Source organism: Dendronephthya gigantea, unplaced genomic scaffold, assembly GCF_004324835.1.
Source record: "Dendronephthya gigantea isolate DGI-Jeju-01 unplaced genomic scaffold, DenGig_1.0 000032F, whole genome shotgun sequence".
Lineage (NCBI taxonomy): Eukaryota > Metazoa > Cnidaria > Anthozoa > Malacalcyonacea > Nephtheidae > Dendronephthya > Dendronephthya gigantea.
The window spans coordinates 775,376-794,591 of NW_021163042.1; the positions used below are offsets into that span (position 1 = coordinate 775,376).

The 19,216-nt window shown below is 37.9% G+C and overlaps 4 protein-coding genes across 5 annotated transcripts; all 4 read right to left on the reverse strand.

Annotated features, from left to right (window-relative positions):
* Positions 1–182: 182 nt before the first annotated feature.
* LOC114524951 (heme oxygenase-like) lies at positions 183–4,116 on the reverse strand. The gene is made up of 10 exons (XM_028546200.1): positions 3,732–4,116; positions 3,399–3,443; positions 3,077–3,140; positions 2,881–2,945; positions 2,340–2,399; positions 1,991–2,092; positions 1,665–1,742; positions 1,321–1,410; positions 966–1,024; positions 183–683 (listed from the first exon to the last, which is right to left on the reverse strand). The coding sequence occupies exons 1-10, from the start codon at positions 3,810–3,812 to the stop codon at positions 581–583; spliced, it is 747 nt and encodes a 248-aa protein (XP_028402001.1). The 5' UTR covers positions 3,813–4,116; the 3' UTR covers positions 183–580.
* A 127-nt stretch (positions 4,117–4,243) lies between these two features.
* Positions 4,244–6,227, reverse strand: LOC114524950. Its single transcript, XM_028546199.1, has 2 exons — positions 6,191–6,227; positions 4,244–5,858 (listed from the first exon to the last, which is right to left on the reverse strand). The coding sequence occupies exon 2, from the start codon at positions 5,832–5,834 to the stop codon at positions 4,509–4,511; it is 1,326 nt and encodes a 441-aa protein (XP_028402000.1). The 5' UTR covers positions 5,835–5,858; positions 6,191–6,227; the 3' UTR covers positions 4,244–4,508.
* A 928-nt stretch (positions 6,228–7,155) lies between these two features.
* Positions 7,156–12,318, reverse strand: LOC114524869 (3-oxosteroid 1-dehydrogenase-like). 2 transcript variants are annotated; one of them, XM_028546076.1, is made up of 2 exons: positions 12,259–12,318; positions 7,156–9,249 (listed from the first exon to the last, which is right to left on the reverse strand). In XM_028546076.1, the coding sequence occupies exons 1-2, from the start codon at positions 12,299–12,301 to the stop codon at positions 7,484–7,486; spliced, it is 1,809 nt and encodes a 602-aa protein (XP_028401877.1). In that variant the 5' UTR covers positions 12,302–12,318; the 3' UTR covers positions 7,156–7,483. The 2 variants fall into 2 exon arrangements, with proteins under 2 accessions (XP_028401877.1, XP_028401876.1); XM_028546075.1 differs by lacking the exon at positions 12,259–12,318 and adding an exon at positions 11,092–11,165.
* Positions 12,319–13,006: 688 nt separating this feature from the next.
* LOC114524834 (protein unc-93 homolog A-like) lies at positions 13,007–18,664 on the reverse strand. Its single transcript, XM_028546030.1, has 7 exons — positions 18,570–18,664; positions 16,368–16,773; positions 15,606–15,872; positions 15,109–15,386; positions 14,232–14,499; positions 13,613–13,727; positions 13,007–13,278 (listed from the first exon to the last, which is right to left on the reverse strand). The coding sequence occupies exons 2-7, from the start codon at positions 16,759–16,761 to the stop codon at positions 13,164–13,166; spliced, it is 1,437 nt and encodes a 478-aa protein (XP_028401831.1). The 5' UTR covers positions 16,762–16,773; positions 18,570–18,664; the 3' UTR covers positions 13,007–13,163.
* Between the last annotated feature and the right edge of the window lie 552 nt (positions 18,665–19,216).

Consider the following 19,216-nt stretch of genomic DNA (forward strand, 5'->3'; position numbering starts at 1 on the left):
ATTAATGTATAAACACACGTACAAACATGACACTTTAAATTCAACCCTGAACAATATGAATGAAGATTGTGGCATAGGCCCTCTTTTGCATCCGTCAGAATGATAAAATTGCATACAACTTATCATGTAGTCCAAATAGGCCTTAAGATATGCACATTTTTCCATACTGAAGGCAGCTTTAGCAAATCACGTTTTATTAAAAAATTACACTCGTTAATCAATTTAATTATACGCAATAATAGCAGTAGTTAGATTACATTTTACCTTAACCTTAATGTAAGTTTAGTTCAAAGTAATAATATATTCACTCCGTGGTTGATTTTTATTTGCAAAGTTTAAGGTTGCATGCATAATAGACCAACTTTTGATTTTGGGACAAAAAGGGAATTTTCGAAAAGAGCATACTAAACTTAGTAAAATTGCAAAGTTTGGCTGCAAAATATTGTAAAGTGCGGAAAATACAGCCATGCATATTTGGCAATTTTGTATACTTTTTTTACTGCGACTGGAAGGTTATGTTGTAACTAAAGTTACACGCTTCCGGCCGATATCTAAATGATCCTAAATCTGTATATGAAGTTCAGTGTCTACTAAAATATACACAGTATTGACAGTATATAATATACGCCATCACCAGTGGTATGATTAGAAACACGAACAGAAATTTTACAATTCCAGCGAATCTACAAAAGAATATTACAAGATTAGACAAGGTGCGGCTGATTGACCTCGGCCGAAGAATGAAAAGTGATGCATGCTCACTTCTATCTGAAATAACTGTTTTATAAGATGATAAATATAAGCGCGGGAGTAATCTGTATGCCTCTTATACTCGCTTCTTTATAATTTACTATGGACTGAAGCATAAAATCTGCAACTTTACCGCCTGCCATGCAGGCTATAGGAGACTAGGCCCGCCTATATAGCAGCAAAATTGGATGAATATTTTCAAATTAACAACTTACGATGCAGGTTCAAGCTTGATCTCTTTAACAATTGCATTGGTCATGTTGTATGCAAGAATCTTGGGGAAAAAACAGGAAGTATGTGAGACGGCAGAAGCCTGATACAAATCGCAGGTGGACTCATGCAGGTCTCAAAATAACGGTCAGTCAATGGAAAATGACCAGCCAAATGTGCCTCTAAAACAAGGCCTGTTAATTTTAGTTAAATGATTTCCTCAAAAGCGCTGTTTAATAGCAACGTTCTAAGGATGCATATACTTTAAGCCATGAACGATTGTTGCTGGGCGATTCCAACAAAGGGGAACATGTGCGTCTCGAAGTGACCGGTCACTAGAGATATTCTCAATCAGCCAACCTTTTCTTTGATGAGTTTGTTTTTCATTTCCTCATCAACGCCAAGGCCGTTTATAGAATCTTTCAACTGTTTCTTTAGCTGACTCGCGCTCTAAAAAAATAACGGGAATATAATTCCCATACATGATAATTATTTATTTCATACCCTGATTATATTGCCTGGAAACCACTATACTTATACATAAGCATTTTACTGATATATTATTGGTGAATAATGTCTCGGCGAATGGTCCGTGGATCGGTTTGACACTTTGACCATAGTCGACAGGGCAGCGCTAGTTGCAGGATAGTGTTTTTTAGGGTCGTGGAAATTGCCGGAACGGTGTTGGAATATTGTATACGTGCCTTCGTTCTAAATTGAAAAGCGGCCGTCCCAAGACCGTTTTTTAGACCAAGAGATTTCGTTATCATGCTCTTTATGATCTATGGAACATCAGACAAATATTTTTAGTAATCGTTAACTACAGAATTAGCCTCCTCCATGCAACCATATCATTAGCCGTTAAAACGTGATTTAGTACTATTGCTTGGGACTGGGGTTGCACAAAGCAACTTGCACACATGTCAATCATGACTACTTTCGACCCACACGTAGCTATTTGAAATTTGGCAAGACTCAATTTAGGTCCCACAGACTAGAATACGTGTTGGTCAAAACTCAGACGTATTACCTGCCCACCTGCCATCAATGCAAGGTAAAATGAGTGACAGTAGGCTACCAACAATATCGGATTGTCTCTGCCAACAGCGTGGATGTGTTGCGTAAAGGTTTTCTACAAAATCATGAAATACGTAATGTGAATATGAAATGTCCGTCATTAACGCGGATTTTCACTGGCAAGTTCTGCAACGGTTAGGGTGGTACAATAAGGTACAATATGTCTTTTGCCAGCTTGGAAAAATCCATCGGAGTGTACTGTGTGTGAATCCATTCAAAGATTCGGTCCACCGTCTATAACGTTGTCACAAGTTAATGTGCATGTTTTACATGCAATACCTTCCAACACTGCCTGCACTTACTGTAGCTGGGCTTGGAGAAACCATAGACGACCAATTGTCCCCAAAGAAGTAATGTAAATCCTAGTGTTGAAAATGTTGAATGCTAAGTGAATTGACCGACTGTGTCACTATATCAGTTACTACTGATTGTCGATTGTTCACGCAGCCAGGACCGTAGCTTGACCGCTTAATTGGGGGGGGAGGGGGGGGGGTTAAGCTTCTAGCTACGGCCCTGCACGCAGCATTCATAAGACTTCATGGACCAGCCTACATGACTTTTTGCAGAATCGTTTTTATCGTCAGGATATCCTATATAATATCGCAAAGAATGCGTACCTAACTAAAATAGCGCTGCAATATTGTTGTCTGTTTCTCAAAAATCTAGGGTTTTCATAACCTAGAGCTCTAAAAGCTGTATGTATGAATTGCCTCCCACCCAAGTTATTTTTACTGAGAACCTTTACAAGCAGACAGTTTAATGAAATACATAAGAAAAAAGAAGATTGTGTTTTGCCAAGAATTTTTTCTAATATTTCAGTAAAAATATGCTAAACTAATCTACCTCTTCAAATGCCTTGCATCGCAAAAGCTCAGGAATATAGAGACACCAGAAATGTTTGTGATCTTCTGTAAGTAATAAAATACATATACAGAGTCAATCATAGTAAGCCTGCATTTTTAAATCTGCCTTTGTCAAGAAGAACCTTCTGATGAAAATATTTAAATGAAAGTAATATATTTAGTCACAAAGCTCTTACTGTGACGAAAAAGTTCTTCCTCAAGAGCTTGAAATATAAAATAGAAATTTGCAATGGTCTTGCTCTATTAAATGAAATATAACAACAGTTAAAATAAATATACTATAATTTACAGCTGGTAATAAACCATTTCCGTACCAAACTAAATTTCAGACTTATGAAAAATCAGGATGTAATTGTATGTAATCTGTATTACAAATGGAAGCATGTTATTACATTTTGAAAAGTGTTGAGTTGTGTATAAATTTAACTTCTTTTCAGCTGAAGCTCAACTTTATGAAGAAATCTTTTAGTATGATAGAAATTCATATATTTACTGTACCCATAATGCTTGATCAGTTGCAACAACAAGGAGCTTTAAATTTATCTAAAAATACATTTATCTAATAAATATAGTGATACAAATCAAAATCTTGATAGAAAACATATACATGTATAAAGAATAGAATTGATGTGATGGCCCTAAAATGCCATTTCACGCACTGTGCATAACTAAAATGCACAAAGTGAAATGTACAAAGTTAAATATACATCCAGATTTAATGTACTCCCTTAGGGTACGTACTCCACTCCCTAGCCTAATTTAGTTTACTACTAAAAAGACCCGTTGGGGCCACTGGTTACATACGTCATCATATACTACATTACTACCCACCAATTTGTCGCTACGTTCATGATCGACCTTCGTTCTTGTATGAAGTTCATGGCACAAATCTACCATATTTCCAAATTGCATAAAGTATCAAAAAGTATCAGAAAGTAGAGCAAAAACGTAAGTGTGCATGCATCGAAAACATTTCTGTTTCGTTTATAGTAAAGTGCATTAATGCACAAACATTTTTTAACTACCAAAAATAAAACTTCGATTACATAAATTCACTTGTTCAGACCATTTATATTAACTTAGTGGCTCGAATTTTTTGGTTTCTTCAAGGATCGCAGGCTCTTAGTAGGTACAAATATACGAAACTTCGTCAGTGTAATCAGTGGGATGCACACAGGGTGGAGGAGCAATATTTTTTCGAAGACGGATTGTTTTTAATTTAAACTCCCTCGCGAGGTAAAATAAAAAAATAATATACTATTTATATTACTATATAAAGTAACTATACTTTATATAAAATTTGATGAATTTCACCGCCATATTGCTATTTCAAAATCGATATACTTCACATTACTCTAAACAAAGTGTCGTTGGTCAAAACTATGGTCAAAATGCTATTGTGGTCATTCGAGGAATTGCAATGGTTATTCAACCAAGTGATCTCCCCACCCCTATTGGAGTAACTTAATGATATAATAAACTTAATAATATAATAATGCTAATACCTAGCTAGCAGTACGCGTTAATAGTTTTTTCCATATGGCTTACTTATAAACCTTTCCAGTCACGCGAAACAAATGTTTTTTAAAACCACGAAATAAAATTTAGTTAGCATTTTGGGAAAAACGCTTTAAAATAATCTCTATGTGTTTCGTAAAAATGAAAACTAGCGCCCATTCTTACAGCATTGGTCAAGCCTGAGATGTCTTTCGAAATTTCATCCACCTTATCTGACAACTTTTCCAATTGCGATAAATTTTCGACCTTGCTAAACAAGTTGTAAGTTCTTATAAAGTACATAGGCAGACTTTTCTTACGCAATGCTTGATTTAATTCTCTAAGCATTTGGAGCAGGTGATTTGCACTATTATCTTTACTCCAGGATTCTGGGTCTGACTTCTCAATGTGCCAAAATGCAATTGTTTTTAAGTGATAGGATTCCAAGATTTCCTCTTGGTCAGGATTACATGGTAATAGCAATTTAATGACCGCCTTGAATGCTCTAATTGTCTTATGCTGCATTTTGTTTAGACTTGCAATAAGAATTCCTTCTGCCCAGGAAAACGACAATCGAAAATTTCCCTCACAGGAACTTTTAGCCACAATGTGAAAGCCCTCTTTCGTGATTCTTTCGACAACCTCTATTGAAGGCCAATTTCGTTCACGACGAATCCATTCTAGAGAATTTCGCGGCCAACCATGGCATTGGATTGCTAAAACGAGATCGCTACATCGCCAAAGGTTTTCTAGCAAAGTTTGTAATAAATTGTCGCCAAAAGATGAAGAACCGGCCGAGACTCTGGACAGTTTTAAAGCAGGGCCATCTGAAATCGGATTGCAGTGCTCTGAAGAAACGGTAAAAAAATTGTCCCCTTTTGAGTAATTATCATAAAGACGTTCTTTGAGTTTCGCTGAGGAAATCTGGCATATTTTACCTTCTAATGCTTCAGATGCTGCTTCTATAAAATACGCTTGCCATAATTCAAGTGACTTTATGTCCGAAAGATAGGCATTAACGAAAGGAGAATTGTCAATGATAGACAAGTCACCAGTTGCTTGATCTTCTTCAGTAAAACTAATGTTTTTAAGTATACACAGAAAGTCTACATCTGGAGGATCAAATGAATCTGGATCAAATAAAACTAATCCTTCAGACCAACTCCCCGACAAAACTGCCTCTTTAAGCTCAAATGGAGGCTCTTCGTCGAAATATTCCCTCAGTTTTTCCTTCAGTGAAAACTTGGAAAAAACAAAGGCAATGAAGATTTCAAAAATTGGTGGTACGTTTTCATTTAACGCCTTTGAATATATCTTCTCATAATAGATTTTTGCCATCTCCGGGAACGATTTGACTCCAGTGGCGAATCTTGGCACCCGATCAATGGCATGAACGAGATCCTCATATTGTTGGAGGTTTAGTGCTGATTGCGCCATTTCGATAAGCTACCAATTTTCTTGCTAAAAATAATGAAAGACAATCCACAATTAATTTCTCGGGCAACACATTTAAATGGATATTAATATCAATAAGCAAGATAAAGTGGGTCTTATGATTTTCAAATCCCAGAAAACATAGATTTATTAGCAAAAAGATTTAGGATGGAATTCCTCGACACTTTCATGTAGCACAACTTCTGTGAAAAGTTACAGCATTTAGTCAGGACACGAACGTGACATCATGCAGAGAGAGAGAGAGAGAGAGAGGAAGAGAGAGAGAGAGAGAGCTGTATAATTGGGATCAAAGGCTGACTAGCTAGAGTAATTAATATACAAGTCATTCAAATACTTACACAAAGCTGTATAGCCGTCTCCCATGCAATTAACATGTTAAATGAATTCAATTCGCAAAACACAAAGAGTAAACTGTAACTAAATCTGAAAGACTGGAGTAGCTCAATATATATACCACAATAACAGGATGTATCAGATTCGATTCGATCCGATCGCCGACTCACTGAGTTTTGCTTTCAACATAACAGTTCATGTCACGCAAAATCATTGGAATTAATGTCAATGAATTGAATTTCCTAAGAATTATCATTTTCACAACCGAGTCGAATCACGCAATAAACGGAAATGCAATAACGAAACCTATATACCTTCATTTTTTAAAAAAAGAAACATGAGCAAATAAATCTATATATCTAACGCAATGCTTAACAAAATAAGTCACGTCAGACGTTCCCCAGAAAGTTTTATCGTTTAAAAACGATTGTTTCGGGGCATTAGATGAAGGCTCTGCACAGCACAATTGGCTCCTTTATTCCACTAATTTTTGCCTACCCAGTCAGAATCTTCACTTGCATATTTGTCACAGAATAGCTTCTATTGCATTGTTGAGATTATACCCTCAAAGAATCCTCGAAACAAACACTATTTTTGTTAATTGGCATCTACCATACAGTACAAGAAGTTCGTACTCCGAAAAGTGAAACCCTATACAGATTTTATTTATGAATAAGAACACTGATAAACACCCCAGTAACATGAGGTAGTTGCCTATATCGGTCGGTGATCGTAGCTCAATTCGCCGATATTTTATGGTTATACATATGACACCCCAGCCATGAATCTTTGACCGTTAGGATTATGACTTCGAAAAAGAGGAAAATGCCTGTTATATTTAATAGAAATTACATGCACCTGAAGTTTACAATTACGATGATTAAGAAGGTTATTACAATTAATCATCCCAATTCAAATTTACTAAGTAGGATCTTTTTATGCTTAAGTTTTAAAACTATTGATCGTTTTTAATTAATCCACGATTATTTTTTTGTCCTGTTGCGAAGTAGTTGTAGAGGAGTAGTGGAGTATTAATTTGACGGTACTGTCTGGTAGTTCTCCCACTTCCTCTCCCCCTGGTGGTAACTTGCGATCCTAAATAATCTGGTCCCACTACACTGAAACTTAATGATAAATAATGATAACACTTGATAAACTCTATCATAAATCATGCACCTTTTAATCAGAAGTATGCAATATGTGAACATGCATTTAACATTTAGTTTCCCAAAAATTAGATTAAGAATTCTCCAGCTGTGTTCTCCTCCGCTTTATCACATTGCTGAGAGAGGGAACGCCTAATGTTCAAATCCACTAATATGCTTTGCCGCTTGGTAGCCAAAAGTCATTGCTGGCCCTAAAGTAGAACCTGGACCTGGGTAACTAGGTAAGATAGCTGCAGCACAGTTACCGATTGCATAAAGACCTTCAATCACACTACCATCCTCCTTGAGAACTTGCGCATGACTGTTTGTATCCATACCTCCATGCGTTCCAATATCGCCCGGCTCCACTCGCATCGCATAGAATGGCGCTTGATTGATTGAGTGAAGACAAGGGTTAGGCGTGACATTTGGGTCGCTATAGTAACGATCATAAACCGTATCTCCACGTTTAAAATCCTCATCTTTTCCGGTTTTGGCAAAATCATTAAACTTATTGATCTCCGCATTTAGGCCAACTTTATCGATACCGAGTTTATCGGCCAACGCATCAATGCTCTTCTCTATCGCCAAAAAGCCCGAGGTGAAGTAGTCATTTGGGATACGTTTGTCAGGGAGGAGATGTTTAGTCTTCAAAGGTCCTATGTAATAAAGCTCGCGAAAGCGCCTGTCGAACACCAGATAAGAGGGATAGTTGGGACTAGCATCACTATGTGAAGCGAAAAACTCCTTTCCGTAAGACATGTAGTTTTTCGACTCGTTCGCAATTCGTTTTCCTTGCATATTGACAACAATAGAACCAGGCAGGGTTTTTGGAATGATTAAAAGGCGCGATGATGGATCGTCGGGTGCTTTCACGGTACTACCCCACCAGGCACTGTCCAGCAACCGGGTTTTTGCGCCAAGGCACAAACTCGCGAGTAAGGCGTCACCAGTGTTCGTCCGTATGCCAGTTGCTGACCACTCTGCGGAGCTTGGCTTTGGCAGATACTTCTTGCGTAAATCAGGGTTATACTCAAAGCCTCCCGTTGCAAGTACGACGCCTTTTTCAGCCTTGATGTTTATATCTCGATCGCAGTGTTTCGCTTTGATACCGATTACCCTTCCTGAACTTTCCGTTATCAACCCGGTCATCGCGCAGTTGAGCGTCACCGGAATATGCCGATTCTTCAAGGCGAGAAACATGCGCGCGATACCCGCGATGCCCAGTGTCAAACGACGCGACTTTTTCGTGTTGTTCCTTTTGCGCCAAAACGTGTCACGGAAATATCGTGCCAATTCTCTTCCCACAATTTTCCAGGCTTCAGGTGTGCGGGTGATAAGGTGATGGGCTTCAGTTTGGGTGAAAAGCCAACGGTCAAGTATGTAGTTATCAAAATGACTTTCTTGTATTGCGCCCATGTCATCACCAAGCTCATCCCAGTTTAGTGGCATGGGTTCTAGTGAACGGCCGCCTGTGCGGGAGCCTGGGCTCTGGGAGTGGTAATCGGGATAGTGTTCCAGGGAGACGTACTTAACTTCCGATGCCATTCTTGTAACAAATTCCAACATTTTCGGCCCGTTTTCAATGTAGCTGTCCACAAGCTCTTCGGGGACTTCGTTATAGTTTATGATACTGTCAAGATAAGTTTTTGTATCTTCAACGGAATCTTGTGATCCACTGGCTTTAGCGTAATGGCTATTTGGAATCCATATACCGCCACCAGAAACAGCGCTGGCACCCCCAAATTTGGCTGCTTTTTCGAAAACCTCAATTCTATCGATCCCCATCTCTTTTAAACACAGAGCTGACGTCATTCCGCCAAGGCCTGAGCCAATAACGGCAACGTCCACTTCGCGATCCCAGTGCATACCGGTCACTGTTCTCTTGTGCAGCAGAGATGGAAGAAGTTGCATTTGTGCTATAAAACAAATCAAATTATCAAAAATAGTTTCAGCTAGGGTATACGTGGATCAAATTTTACCAAAATTTGGGAAATTTATGCTAAAACGTATAGGCATAACTGGAAACACACCACAAGTTGACAACTACACTCGGAAATACATTTTAAAAATATACGTTCTGCAAATCACCTGACATTTTGGTTAACACGACAGGTATCATATTAGGTCAGATATTAAGGTGAGAAGATATATACTCATTGTAAAACAACTGGCCTAAAATAGACTAAACACTTCTCGACGTTTCGACCTGAGGGCCTTCGTCAGTTAGCAACTACTCTCCTGACTTTAATAGGCCCTCAGGTCGAAACGTCGAGAAGTGTTTTGTCTATTTTAGGCAGTTGTTATACCACATTTGATGCTAAGTTGTTTGAAGACCCTGCCACGCTGCTCCCTGGCTATATTGGAACATATATTCATTGCGGTACGTTTATATTCTATAAAGATTGCAGTAGCAGAGCCGAGAATATCTAGCGGAGCCGGAATTTATTATAGAGATACAGTGCATAGATTGCTTTGTATTTTATTAATTTTATTAGGATCGATTCATCCATGCATTGCATGATTATACAAATAGACGCGCATGGCGCATCACATGATATAATAAACTGCGGTTTATTTGCCTTATATAAAGAAATGGGCGAAGATTAACATTTTGAAACCCAAGTATAGCTAGGTTAACGCAAGACAAAGATGATCATGAGTTCGTGATATTACAGGTTGCAGTGAGAAATGTGATGATATGTTGGTGTAGGATTAAAACCCACACGAGGCCGGACGAATTTGAAAACGCAAAAATATATTTAAATTTCCGTTAAAATATTTATTCGCGCGTCCACACGTATAAACACAAAAAGTCGAAAACGATTCGAAAACGCTATTAATCAAATTTGTATAGGTAGCTAATCAATCAAAACGAATATTGTATATAATATAATAATAATAATAAAATAATTGGATTCGGTTTTCGCATGTTATTGAGAATTATCAAGGCCGGGCTTGGTGTTGTCTGCATTAGGCTACGGCTTCGGTAGCCTGCAACGCAGACTATATATGGGGTATATCCCATATATATAGTCTGCGTTGCAGGCTACGGCTTCGGTAGATAACGCCTAGCCTCTGCCTTGATGATTCTTAACCAAGAAACGCAAGAATATTCTTACGGTTACGCGTACCGTCCACACGTTCCGGCGTTTTCGCCCGCTGAAAACGGAAGAATCAGAAAATGATTCGAATTCTTGCGGCATCGTGCAGACAGGGCCTTAATATCCCAAAATTATGCGCTCTTCTGCGCACATACTCTATACTTTTGCACCACGCAAGTGCTACTGAAGTACCACGCTACAGTACACTTAATGGTTCGCATACTCAACAAAAATAAATACGGTAGTGTTGAAAATTCTTTCATAACTAGTATAATTATATTCATCTCAGGTTGGCCGATCTGATCGTGAATCGCTGGTACAATAAGCTAGGTTCAATTTTTACTTATTTATTAAACAAACGATTTTGTAAATCAGAAATAAATCCAAATTTCTGGAGAATACACGTCATATTTTATCAGAAGGTCAGTTGCGAATGAACCATGAGAACACTTAGTGCAGAGACGGATGCTTCGTCAACGTCAATATTATAGGGAATAAACGTTCGATTTGATTCAAGGTTTCTCAAGTTTTTTACCAGCAGTAAAAAGAAAAACTGTGAGTATCAGGTTTGGTGGATCCCTAGTTTACGTGTCAAATGTGGTGCGCGGCAATAATGCGCACGTATCTTCTGCTAAAAAATACGACAAAATAAATTACCTTCAAGGTGTGAATGACACCGACGTAAAGAAAAGATTAACCTCGCCATGGTAAATTTGTTCGGTAGTTTTACTATTCACACAAACCAGTAAAACAAGCAGAAACGCAATGCTGCTACAGTTCACGATCGTTCACTGTTTGACTGTGGTTGTAGGATCTACTGATCTCGGGTTAACCTGCGATCAGGCGAGTGGGAGCGCATCAGATATTTGTCTTGCGTTTTTTATTTATTTGTAATCATATTTGTGTAGTTTGATATGTACATGTAAATTTCATTGTTTAGAAACCACGGTGAATATATGTATATATATATATATTTGGCCTGATATAGACTGCTTTCCATTTAAGGCTGCTTTCCACTGTCGCGTTGTTTGCACGTGCGTACACGCAACCTTCTAAGTTGCGGCATAATTAATTTTATGCCAGAAAAAACACTCCAAATCATCAACAGAATTCAACTCTATGCGTCTATTCAATCGTGGATTTCATAAACATCATTTAAACTTTTACGTGCGTGTGCACGGTACGTACAAAAAACGCGACAGTGGTAGCAGCAAAGCTTTAAATGCTGCTAAATTTTTGTCATCTAACACACGGGTCAACAAATGCATACTAAAGTATGCGGAGAACAAAGTTCTTTCGATTTATTCACCTAACCTTTTCAAATAGACATATACGTATATAAGAAGGATTAGCCTGAGTGACTTTTACGTACTCGGGTCTAAAAAACGGGTAAGCGCAAAGCAACCCTTATCGTATGGCAGAGTTATCGATACATAAGCAGCATATATTATTGTTTCCAAAACACTCGGCTAGAACTAATGAGTTTGAAAGACAATGAAATATCCATCCCTTGCCACGATTCTCGCCCACAGTGTCTTGAAATAATCCGGCTTATAGAGGTCGTTTTAACAGGAGTCAGAAATCAGTAATCGCATTCGTGAATGCTCCAGTAACGCAACACTTATACTCAGTAATACGATTATTTCGAACTCCGACAGTAAAACCTTTTACTGTCTTTTAGCTACAAATTTGTACCCACTTCAGAAGCAATCCGGTATAGTGTAAACGGGGCCTTAGGTTTCTGAGGTTGAAGTTGACATGAGTAACCTGAACGTATATCTATATACAGCTAGTAAAAATAAAAAATATTACAAAATAAAGTACCTTTAAGACGTGAATGACGTAAAGGAAAGATTAACCTCGCCATATAGATTAATTGTGGTTCTACTATTACATAAACCAGAAAACGAGGAGAAAAGAAATGCAACTAGTAGCTAGAGTTCACGATCGTTTACAGTTTACTGTTTGTCTTCATTTGAACGTCATGGCAGAGTGACACATAGCGGCATATATTATCGTTTCCGCAAAGCACTCGGCTATATCTAATTGGTCACGATATAAGTGGAAGACAGAGGCCGGTTGTATAAATTTTTTTAACTACATTTTGCATATGTCAGTGGCAAGAGCATTGCACCGGCATCGCAAAAGCGTATAGGTTCGATTCCTGTCGGAGGACTGGTAGTTGACTCAACTGTTCCTGGCTTGAATTTGAAGTGTGCATAATTCCACTCGAAATTAAGACCCTTTGAACCTCAAGAATTTACCTGCATCGAGTGAAGGGCCAAAAGTCATAATTTATTTACATTTTGCATAGTTAAATCCTATAGTTAACTCCGAAATACATGACTCTGATTGGCCAATTCTGTGCAACTGGCCTTCCGTGACGGATGGGTCAACGACGTAGGCTGCGTTAATAGGAAATATTGGGATTTTTGGTCATTTTAATGGTCAGATTCAAATTACAGCCAAGATGTTTTCAATGACATCATGTCAGATGATAAACAGATGATGAACACAATCCCAAGCACATTTAGAAAACATTCAAAATAACACTCGAATAATTATTCCTGCAATAGTTCATATAGCATATAATATAACGTTGATAGTAAAGAAAGGAATCATACAAGTTTTCTAATATTCTCTAGTACTACCAACTGGTGTTTACTATTGTCTGTTTTAAATTAGCTGTTTTTAAACAAATTATGAAGAAAATACTCTACTTCAGTTTTTTACTCGTTATGCTTAGGATTGAAATTTTTAGAGGACTGTCTATACATGACTTCCACAGCTGCGTACAATATCATTCCAATCACAAGAACTGCAATGAGGATGTATATTTTAACCCTATAAGGTGGGAAATAATTGCATTAATTCATTTCGGACGGATAACCAAAACGGATGACCAAAGTGATTGCAGTATGGCAGATATGATTTTGCGAAATCCAATTATTATTTAGTCTGACTTTGATATGACAACTGTATTATGATGATGGATAATCATGAGTGGGTAGATGTTAATGTAAATTGCGAATATGAAGAATGTTTGGATATCAGACTTCTTATTAACCGAGAGATATATCGGACCGAGTCAAAAAAGACTCTTTTTGTAATAACGGTGATATGAAAAAAGATGGCGCTGATAACTTTCGTGGAAATAAGTGTCTTTTTTGCAGCATACCTGACACATATAAAACTGCTCAAGGCAAAGCTGATGACGAAACCAAGCGATTCCCAAAGACGATAATTAGAGAACGCTGCTTCCTGATTATCATGAAACAAAACTCCGTACAACGCTAGAAATAAATAGCCTGTTAGAAATGCTGCCAAATAACTATCAAAACTGCGCCGTATGTAAGTGATGTAACTGTCCACTGGCTGACCACTTCTGATAATGATATTGTACATGCAGTGTGTAAAAAAGGTAACCGATATGTAAATTAAAATAGATTTTGTTTCTGATTGTTGAATGAAATATTTTTTGAACCATATAAAGGAAGGTAGGAAAGAGTTTTTTAAACATCTTGGTGAAAATCGCATATTTTTCCAGCTTTGTTTCAACACAGTAGAAGCCTTTCATTCAGTGGCGGCGTAGCCAGCCTGACGATTTTGTCCCGCTGTGTAAATTTCGAGTTATTATAATTATTCATGCCTTTAGAAATCTATTGTTTTCACAGTCAGTGAACACTAAAATATTAGCATAGCGGGACAAATCGACAGGCTGGCTACGCTACTGCAGTTTCATTTAAACGGTAGAAACCTTCCAAATTGATAGTGAATACTTTAAATATTAATATTACCATTAATTTGCGTCTGCCAGACGGCGTCAGTATAACCCCAGAGCGCAGCCATAAGGAACACGACAGAAATCATGTCCTGGTCAGGTTTCCAGGTTAGCAGAACAATGAAAACAACAAGGTGTATGACTGCGCCAGAGATAAATATCGGTATTCGTCCAACGTATTTTACCAACTTGCCAAGCAGGTATGAGAACAATGAGTCACCAATGCCAAAACATATCATAACATAACCAACTTTATCAATTCCAAAGATGCATGTGACAAATGACTAAACAGAAGAATATGTGCTTGATAATCTATCGATGAATGAAGATACCATGCATGCATTATGATCTTTCAGAAATGTATTTTCCAGGCACAGGCCAGATGGCAACCAGTAATATCTGTATCACTAGCATATATATGCAGTCTTAGATTCAGTTATGATAAAGTAATAGAGCTTAATGAAAATACCTGGGTATTACCAATAATATAAACCTATGCATGACTAGTTTCGATTACGAACGATCCACTAGAATTTATGGGTGGTGGATGGCCGTTCTTAGTTGGTGGAGTGATTTGTTTGGGTAATTCCGTTAACGAACCGAACGAGACCTTGATCTGAAAAATAGTCAGACGATTCGCGAATCACTCTCGACTTCTTAGAGGGACTGTTGCGGTGTGTACAAAGGACAGGGACGTAATCAACGCGAGCTGATGACTGACGCTTACTAGGAATTCCTCGGGGACAGATTTGGTGCATTATGCCTGACCATAAATCACTAGACAGGGTGAACTATACATAGACTTTCAGGCCTCGGTCTGTCAGGCATTTTCCCCTCCTGACCGTGAAAGCGTTTTAAACTCGAATAACCTAACCTCGAATCAATATTCTAACCTTCGTAAAATCTGCGAAAACAAAGCCCTGTTCCAGGCCACTGTACATTGTAAGAGGAATGATAAGAATCATCCGATAATCTTTGAGATGACGTAATGTGGCAAAAAACAAACGAAACATTGGCGGTCGTTCTTTTTTATCCTCATCATGTAGCTTGTCAAGTAATAGAAGTACGACCACAATTGACAGAGCGCCACATACGAGGTATATGCTCACCAACATCACGACTGTGGAATGGTCAGGCACTAATAGGACGGATGAACTATTTTGGGACAAGTCTAAATAAAACGATTTGGTAAAATTTATCGAGTGGTAAAGTTATTTTGTTTGCCGCAAAAATCACATGCTCCAAGAAGCTACTCAAACGCTAAACCTCAGACAGACAATGACTACGTTATACTTTAGCTCAAATACATGATCATAGAAACATGGAATTTTACATCGGCAGCAAAATATATATTTTAGAGTCAGTACAAAGTGAATATCATACACTATACCTGCGCCACAATCATTGGCACCACACAATTCTCTAACGTCATATCCAGAGGAATTTGTAGAATTTACCGATGATTTTTCAGATCGCTGCAATACAGCTGACGAAATCAAGTTTCCCCAAACTTGAGCGGATTGAAATATCATGAAAAATATCCCAAAGAATCGAGTTATTACTGTATCTTGGTCTTGATTGTTGTTTTTTGCATATGCCATGGCCGTTGTTGTGAGGTAGGCACACTTTGATGACCACAGCGGAGCAGCACCGAAACCTGGTATGAGTTAATATGCAATACGGAGTGTTGACGTGGAAATATGGGACACTACCCATTGCATACTCTTTTTACGAGACACAAACTTTTATCTAAACTATCGTTGTGAGGTATGTTATAAGCCAATGACGTAATTTAACTTATTTAAGGATTACAGTTCATTTCAGGTAGAGTGTAACAGAAAAAAATTGAATGTCATTGTTTTGGTTGATTATGGGGACATGTTTAGAGGGTATAAAATAGGAATGCTGCAAAAAAGCCGCTTACTGCACATACAAACAAGGTGTGTGTAGGGTACACTAAAATAAAACCAAGGAGCAGCGTGGCACCGTCTTTAACCAACTTAGCATCAACTGTGGTATAACAACTGCATCTTTTTGTCTATTCTAGGCAGTTTGTTATACCACAGTTGATGCTATATTATACATATCTTACCATGCATGCAAACACCAGCTCCCAAAATGGAGCGCCCCTAAAATTTCAATTTGTACTCACCAAGAAGTACAGAAGTAAATCCCAGCGTGTACCATCGTGGATAATAATTCGCGGCAATGAATGCGGCATAACAAGCCATAGAAGCAGCCAGCGTCCATTTGCATCCAATACGACCAATCACAGCAGGCGGTATGAACATACACGAGACGATAAGGCTGGCATATATGACAATCAGCGAGATTAAACCAAGATTCGCGTCTTTATTCAGACTGCTTTGCAGGTTCTGCAGTGATTGAAATGAAGTAAAAAGCAAAAGAAATGCGAAGCTAACAACCACGACATTTTTCATGATAGTAAAATTTGACTGCGTATTCTCTGCTTCATCTGCATACTTCGAGTTAGGCACGTCATTGTCCCTTACAGTTGCTTGGTCGTCAAGTGCTATGTTATCCATATTCAGGTGGGTCTGAAGTACACAAAGTCAAAGATTGAACGTAATGTGAAGTTATACATTTACATATGTTTCAAGCTGCATAGCAAAAGGTGGGATTGAAAAAGATTTCCTTTATCATTTATATTTACTTTATCATCAGTACCTGACACTAGGCCTTGTTTTCAGTTCCTATAATTCCTCGGTGAATGTAGTTTTAAAAAAACTGCAAATTATCAAGCATTGCACGGAAATAACATTTTATAAAAAGTTAACTAAAGGCATATTGTGTTTCATAGTGCGCCTAATTTAAAAAAATTTAGAGTTGAGAAAAACCTAAAAAAAGTTACACCTGGTCTCATTAAAATCGGGTTCAATATAAATTCATTGCTAGGGCGCGTTTTCACTTACAGGTTATGTCAGGTGGGAAAAGTTAATTTTATCTTTCTGCTGTTCAAATAAAACCAACGTACTAAATACATATTGCCTTATTGGAAACGATCATGACAGATACAAAATTCATTTTGAAGAAAATTTAAATTATATAACCAGCTGTTTAAGCAAATTAACCGCAAAGTAATATCTAGACTGCACAATAACCTTGTCACACAATATTCACTTCGGGTGAACGACTTGCGTCTATACATTGATCCCATTTTCCAAAATATTCGCCTAACTATTGTCATAAACGTCAGGAATTTTTGATTTATCTAAGACGCAGGTATTTACACCCGCACGAAGACGTTGCCTCTACGGTGTCGCTGCCTGTATAATAATAATAAATTATTAAAAAACTCTTTTCCGAATTGAAACATCGTTCAACGCTAACGTAAGGAACACAAACTTCCGCTTACATGCATTCGCGCAATACACTTATGTGCACAAAATTCCCGGAAAAGGTTTGTTGATTGTGATCGGATAACAGGAAGCAGGTCAAGATAGGTTTATGTACAATGTCTAATGTCAGTAATGTGTTTCGTAAAGCGGGTTGTCCCGGAGGTGTGGCGTCTTACTGGATTAATCTAAGTTATAAAGTCAACTGTTTGCCGTAGAGATTACCCGCTGCCCTTCTATAACCCCTCTATAATAGACTCAGAAATAGATTAATCAGAATAGTTTGAGGTTAAAAATCTGGAACTTAATTTTTCGTCACAAAATGGTGGGATATTCATGTCCATCCTGTACGGCGTGCGTATACTGTAGTTGTACAAATTAATCATGTCAATTAAAACAAGTTCTCAAGTCATATATATACAAAATTTTGAATTGAAACGTTTGGTTAACATTTTACACACGAAAGACATGCATTAGCCAACATTTGTAGCAAAAATCGCCGTCCATATTAAAATTCAATTTCTCAGCGTGCTTTCATGCACAGTGATATATTTATATAGTACGAAATAATTTGAGAAAAGGTGAAGTTGAAATCATTACTTCTAAGGCCGAGGCCAGTTTCGTGCATTGCTTGAATGAATGAATACACGTGCCACCATTGCTTTGGGTCGGCATGCCGAGACAAATACCGAAATTGAATTAAAATATTTTAAAGCATGCGTAGACGCGGTATTCACTACAAATACGACAATGGGATCAAATCATAACTGGACATAACCATGTCTTTATAGCACTTATCTATAAAGATTACAGTGCTGTAAAATCTTTAGTACTGGTATTTTCATCCTTAATTTGGCGTCGGAGCTGGGATGGGTTCAAACGCGAAAAGACTAGACGAGCAGTTGCTACGTAAACGAATAATGCACGAATATTTGTTATTGCTTATTATGTACAGAGTTTAATAAAAGACCTGTATTATCGTAAGATTAGTAACGTACCTGAATGTTCTATACAGTATACAAAATATGAACAGCGCTGGTTCTTGCGAAACAAAAATAAAAAAAAACGCTGGAGTAAGCTATCAGTGCTCTTGAGGCTGTATCACTTATGTATGAAATATGATACTCTATATTTACACACAGAGAAGAACAAACCGCAGTAACTGTGAACAAACGTAAAATAAGGCCCCGTCCACATGTATCTGGATATTTTTAAAAACGGAGGTTTTTTATCCGTTTTGGCCTTGCGTCCACACGTAACCGCCGTTTTTGGCAAACTGAAAACGGAGGTTTTCAAAAACGCTCTCCAGAGGTCCACACGTTCCGGATATTTTTTAAAAACGGAGGTTTTTTTCCGTTTTGGCTTTGCGTCCATACGTAACCGGACGCAGGTTTTCAAAAACGCTCTCCAGGGGCCGGTTGTATCAAGCCCGTTTAGCTTAAACGGTGGTTAAGTTCAAAATAGAAAGCAAGTCTATCGTTTTATTCAAGAAGCAAACTAAATGTTTTTAACCTTAATACAAAGATCCTGTTTACAACTACAAATTCAGTGCACAATACTCAAGTTGACCCATTCAAGAGGGATGTAAGAGTGTTATTTAAATTTGACTTATCCGCCGTTTAAGCTAAACGGGCTTGATACAACC

Bases quoted from the DNA above. Each gene is read 5' to 3' on its own strand.
- LOC114524834 (XM_028546030.1), bottom strand. From the start codon at position 16,761: ATGGATAACATAGCACTTGACGACCAAGCAACTGTAAGGGACAATGAC. The intron at 15,873-16,367 runs GTGAGTACAAAT...AACTCATACCAG, and splicing joins ATTTACTTCTGTACTTCTTG to GTTTCGGTGCTGCTCCGCTG. The intron at 13,728-14,231 runs GTAATATTAATA...ATTTATTTCTAG, and splicing joins CTGGCAGACGCAAATTAATG to CGTTGTACGGAGTTTTGTTT.
- LOC114524869 (XM_028546075.1), bottom strand. From the start codon at position 11,140: ATGGCGAGGTTAATCTTTTCTTTACGTCGGTGTCATTCACACCTTGAA. The intron at 9,250-11,091 runs GTAATTTATTTT...TTTGTTTTATAG, and splicing joins GTGTCATTCACACCTTGAAG to CACAAATGCAACTTCTTCCA.
- LOC114524951 (XM_028546200.1), bottom strand. From the start codon at position 3,812: ATGCAATTTGGAAATATGGTAGATTTGTGCCATGAACTTCATACAAGA. The intron at 2,400-2,880 runs GTAGATTAGTTT...TTTCAACACTAG, and splicing joins GATGCAAGGCATTTGAAGAG to GATTTACATTACTTCTTTGG. The intron at 1,411-1,664 runs GCACGTATACAA...TTATTTTTTTAG, and splicing joins CTTTTCAATTTAGAACGAAG to AGCGCGAGTCAGCTAAAGAA.
- LOC114524950 (XM_028546199.1), bottom strand. From the start codon at position 5,834: ATGGCGCAATCAGCACTAAACCTCCAACAATATGAGGATCTCGTTCAT.